We start from the raw sequence: 5399 nt of genomic DNA, 5'->3' as shown, positions 1-5399 counted from the left end.
GTTGGGTTTTTCTAACTTTTCTATTACCTCACATACGAATTCATAATTGCTTCTTAGAAAAGCTAGATCTTGTCGCTATTCTTTGTTTTCCAAAATATTTATGCAATCTTTAATCGATTGAAAAGAATCTTCGCTAAACTCCGTAACTACTTCCTCAAATTCTTTGATATATTTGTCATAATAAAATGTGGCCTGTAACCATGTTCCCCACCTCGTTATAATCGGCTCTGGGGGCAATGGTATGTTTGGAAATTTTTCCTTAAAATGTTGCACTCTTAGTGGGGCTTTAACAAAAATCTTTTTACCATTTGCCACTAATTTATTAACAGTAGGAAACTGCAAACGTATTCCTTCAGCCACTCTGTTTAAACCGTGGGCAGTGCAAGTAGAGTGAATTAAATTGGGGTACAATATTTTTAGATTATTCCCTGCTTTCAACATATAACGAGCTGCATCCGAGATCATCAATAAAATTTTATTCGCCGGTACGGCATTTGGCAAAATAGTGATGTAAGACTGTCATTTACAAATCTGGTACCTAATCGTATTGCCATTTGTTTTATCTAACATTTTCAAACTTACTACATACCCTCGACTAGGGAAATTTTCATTTAAGATTCCAACAATTAAACTTGTCACGTATCTTCCACAACTATCGGTTGTTTCATCGACAGCGAACCATAAATAATTATCTCCAATGCGATGTTTAATTTCGTTGTAAATTTGCTGAAACACTGGGTCTAGATAATTTTTTCGGAGAGTACTTTCAACCGGAATATGTCGATTGCAGTGTTTTTCAAGGAATTCTTGAAGAGGGCCTTTCTCCAAATTTTTTAAAAGTATACTGGACTGGATCATCATTTTACATAAATCGAAATTAAACTGAAACTGCTCATCTTTTGTGGAAGTAGATGCAACAGATTCATGTATGGTCTGCTGTTTAATTTTAGAAACTTCAAACATTTTCTTCCTTTCTATATGAAGAGTCGTTCTGACATGTTGCGTCACGTTATATTTTTTATCACTTTGAATCTAAAACAACGTACATATACAGGATTAACACAGGAAAATAGATAAAAAAAAATTAGTGGGCTTACGGTTTTCACACAAGCTCTGCAGAATATTTTGTTGTTTTCTAATTTTAATCCCTTATCCACTCATCCGGCGTCGATTTTACTTTCGGTATTCTTTTAAAATATTAGTAATATTACCAAAAAGAACTCAACATGTAACAAGGGAGAACCACGTATAACACTGTACTACGACAGATGCGATAGACTGATGGTTGTGAAATAAACGGTTCATTTACTTAAAAGTTTCCATTAGAAAAATTTTAAGGTAGGTAGTTGGGTACAATAATCCTTTTTTCTAGAAAATCTTCAACGGTCTTGCCTCAAAATGCCGAAAAAGAACATCTGGTTAAAAGCTTTAATTCATTATCAACGGAAGTAAGGATTCAAAGTTATAAAATCAATGGAGTATTTTTCCAATCCTATAATAAAATTTTATTACCCAAACGACCGAAACCTATTCACAGAAAGGGTCTTGAGTAAGTGTACTTTAATGGTCAAGTCCAGGTAAAATGCATACGATACGATACGACTAACTAACAAGTATTTGTCATCCCGACAAGGCCGGCATTTGAACAAAATATGCATTAAAACTCATATTCGTCGAAAAAAGCATTAAATAAGCATATAAGTTTTAATATGCATCAAATTGAAAAAAAAGCAAATAAGCATAAAAAAAATGTGTCAAATGACTCCAAATTGTATCATAGTTACAGATATAAAAAAGTTTTGAAGTGCTTACATTTTTCACAAAAAGCATTAAACCTAGAAATCCACTCTCTAGTCATAACACAACATTAACATCAATATCATCTAACGCGCTAGAACTGCAAGCAAAACTCCACACCCCCAAAACCCAAAAAATCAAGACACAACCGTCACTTGTAAACAACTGCTTGCGTCATGTCTCCTCATGACACAAACTTTATTAAAATTTTCTCGTAACTTTTTTAGACCCAGCCACATCCCACCATGAAGAAATACTACATCTCCTGCAAACGAGACAAAGACAAAAAAGGCGCAGAAGGCCAGGGACAGGGGCAGGCGGAGGAAAGTACGGTACCATGTCTGGCACTAATGGCAGGTAAAACCCAAAACAGACGTCAGATGGACATTTCTACAGAGAAGCCTTTTAGTTGTCGCAGTCGTTACGCTCCTCCTCGGCTACTTTTTTTTTAAGGGTGACGAAGGTGGTGGCGGTGGTGGTGCGGGAGGCGGCGACGCTGGTGGTGGCGGTGCATCGGCTGGACGATCCGGGGGTGCATCACCGGCCGAAGAACCTCCACCAGAGGAGCCCCCTCCCCCTGAACCGGAACCCGAACCAGCTCCCCCTGAGCCCGAACCGGCCCCCGCTGAGGCCGAAGCGCCGCCCGCAGAGCCCGAAGGCGAAAATAACTAAAATGTGGCAGATTTTGATGTTTTAGGCATTCTAATAAATTTGGAGTGTGGTCGTTTTGTCGGTGTTGTTAATTCGAAAAGTGTTGGAAGTGAGATGAAAAATGCTATTAAAAAGATATTCTGAAGATGTGGTAAAAATGAATAATGAAGAAGACAACTTTTTTAAACTTGAAATTACTCCAGGCGATTTTTTTTTAAATATACCAGTTTAAAAAAATAGAGGTTCGGTATTTTTAAATATTACAGAACATCACATCATTTTTTAGTTTTTTAAATACAAAAATCCACGAAAAATTTAAAATTTCGGTTTGAACTGTGATCGTCAACAAAATTGAGCTTTCTAGAATCATTGGCTGTCTAGAATCATTGCAGATACACATTCACGTGAAACGGAAAGAGAAGCCCTCAATTTGAGCTTCTGTTCTCTTCATCCCCCCCTCCAAACGTTTATTTCGGTTAGGTTTAAAATCTCCCGAGTTTTCAGGATAACAAATCAAAATTATAATTACAAATAAAGAAGCAAGCAAAATTAAAATATGCCACACTGTTGACAATTTCAAATTACAAAGAATTTACGTGTGGTTAATTCAAGCTATTGATTAAATCAAAATCAATTCAAGGATTAACTTGAGGAAACCCTATGCCACATACAAAAAATTGGTCTAAAGAGTTTAGACAGTACTTCCCTCGCTGTCGGAAACTTGACGACTGCATGTCTATTGTGTTTTTTTCTCATTACATTTTTGTAGTGGGAATTTAAAAAAAAATTGCGATGACGTCATCAACATTTTTGCAAGGGCACGTATATCAGTTGGGATAGATGTAGTGTAATACTAAGAATAAAATTATTATATTCTCAAATTTTCGGGAAAATGAATTGGGTCGTTTTGAATATTGATTTGTAATAATCAATAAAATAACGAAACAATTTACTCACGTATACGTATCAGAGGCAACTGAAAATCGTGTATGTATAAACATTCTTAATTTAAGATGACAGGCGTAACAGCATACGTGAGACTCAAACAGAGAAACTGTAAACAAAACGACCATCGGTTTTATTGCTTCAACTTCCGCTTATTATATAAAATATTGGGTTTTATTTTAATTCTTGACGGTGAAATTCACAATTGGTTGATTATAAACATGTCTATTTCACATTTGCGGAACCAAGTGAACGCATAAAACAAATGCAGGTCTGTAATGTTAAAGTCGATGTAAATAAGCGTGCTACCCTTATGTTTCAAACGAGTTTTTCCTTTAACAAATTTTGTGTCTACCAAATTGGGTTGGTTGGGGTGTAATACTAATAATAAGTGTTGCCTTTAATTTAATCAATAAAATAAATTGACTTCATTAATTTTTTTGAACCACCTCTTAAGAAAATCTAAAAAATATGAATGGAATGATAAATCACAAGTACAAACTCATCATATTTTTTGCATTTTAGATAGGATTTATTCAGCAAAATTTAAGGGTGACGTCATCAATTTTTTTAGGAGGGATGAACAAATACATTTTGAACAAAAGTTTACCATGCTTATAATAACTTTAAAATATTCCCAAGATTTCAAAGCATTCGGTTTTGTAATTCCTGATTAAATCGATAAAATAAATTCACGCCTTCATTAATTTTTTTGAGTCACCCTGCATATACAAATCCAAAAATATGAATGGAATGATAAATCACAAGTACAGACTCATCATATTTTGTACATTTTAGATACGATTTATTCGGCAAACTTTTGAGCTGACGTCATCAGTTTTTTGTAGAAGATAACCAAATATATTTTGACTAAAAATTTATTATGCTCTTTATAACCTTAAAACATCTGCAAGATTTCAAAGCATTCGGTTTTGTAGTTCCTGATTAAATCAATAAAATAAATTTACGCATTCATTAATTTTTTTGAGTCACCCTGTATATGCAAATCGAAAAAATTTGAATGGAATGATAAATCACAAGAAGAGACTCACCATATTTTGTACATTTTAGATAGGATTTATTCAGCAAAATTTTGTGGTGACGTCATAAATTTTTTAGGGGGGACGACCAAATACGTTTTGATCAAAAATTTACCATGCTTATGATAATTTTAAAATATCTTCAAGATTTCGAAGCATTCGGTTTTGTAGTTCCTGAGTAAATCAGTAAAATAAATTTACGCTTTCATTTATTTTCTTGAATCACCCTGTATATGCAAATCCAAAAAGTATGAATGGAGTGATAGATCACAAGTACAGACTGATCATATTTTGTACATTTTAGATATGATTTATTCGGCAAATTTTCGAGCTGACGTCATCAAGTTTTTGGAGGGGATAAGCAAATATATTTTGACTAAACATTTATTATGCTCTTTATAACCTTAAAACATGTGCAAGATGTCAGAGCATTCCGTTTTGTAGTTCCTGATTAAATCAATAAAATATATTTACGCATTCATTAATTTTTTTGAGTCACTCTGTATATGCAAATCCAAAAAATATGAATGGAGTGATAAATGACAAGTACAGGCTCGTCATATTTTGTACATTTTAGATATGATTTATTCGGCAAACTTTCGAGCTGACGTCATCAAGTTTTTAGAGGGGATAAGCAAATATATTTTGACTAAACATTTATTATGCTCTTTATGACCTTAAAACATCTGCAAGATTTCAGAGCATTCGGTTTTGTAGTTCCTGATTAAATCAATAAAATATATTTACGCATTCATTAATTTTTTTGAGCCACCCTGTATATGCAAATCCAAAATATATGAATGTAGATCACAAGTACAGACTCATCATATTTTGTACATTTTAGATATGATTTATTCCACAAACTTTTGAGCTGACGTCATCAAGTTTTTGGAGGGGATAAGCAAATATTTTTTGACTAAAGATTTATGATGCTCTTTATAGCCTTAAAACATCTGCAACATTTCA

General features: G+C 33.7%; 1 protein-coding gene across 2 annotated transcripts; it reads left to right on the top strand.

Moving 5' to 3' along the window:
* The first annotated feature begins 1953 nt into the window (after nucleotides 1–1953).
* Nucleotides 1954–2658, top strand: LOC135139532 (procyclic form-specific polypeptide A-beta-like). 2 transcript variants are annotated; one of them, XM_064069807.1, is made up of 2 exons: nucleotides 1954–2154; nucleotides 2251–2658. In XM_064069807.1, exons 1-2 carry the CDS (start codon nucleotides 2135–2137, stop codon nucleotides 2492–2494), a joined length of 264 nt encoding a protein of 87 aa, XP_063925877.1. In that variant the 5' UTR covers nucleotides 1954–2134; the 3' UTR covers nucleotides 2495–2658. The 2 variants fall into 2 exon arrangements, with proteins under 2 accessions (XP_063925877.1, XP_063925876.1); XM_064069806.1 differs by having other exon boundaries at nucleotides 2207–2658.
* Nucleotides 2659–5399: the final 2741 nt, after the last annotated feature.

Source organism: Zophobas morio, unplaced genomic scaffold (assembly GCF_036711695.1).
Source record: "Zophobas morio isolate AGI-343-1 ecotype UQ-CSIRO unplaced genomic scaffold, CSIRO_AGI_Zmor_V1 ptg000031l, whole genome shotgun sequence".
NCBI lineage: Eukaryota > Metazoa > Arthropoda > Insecta > Coleoptera > Tenebrionidae > Zophobas > Zophobas morio.
Note: the sequence above shows the minus strand (reverse complement) of the source record. Positions and strands in the feature narration are given on the sequence as shown.

Excerpts from the sequence above, each read along its gene's own strand:
- LOC135139532 (XM_064069806.1), top strand. The coding sequence starts at position 2,043 with ATGAAGAAATACTACATCTCCTGCAAACGAGACAAAGACAAAAAAGGC. Across the intron at positions 2,155-2,206 it reads ATGTCTGGCACTAATGGCAG|TTGTCGCAGTCGTTACGCTC; the intron begins GTAAAACCCAAA and ends GAAGCCTTTTAG.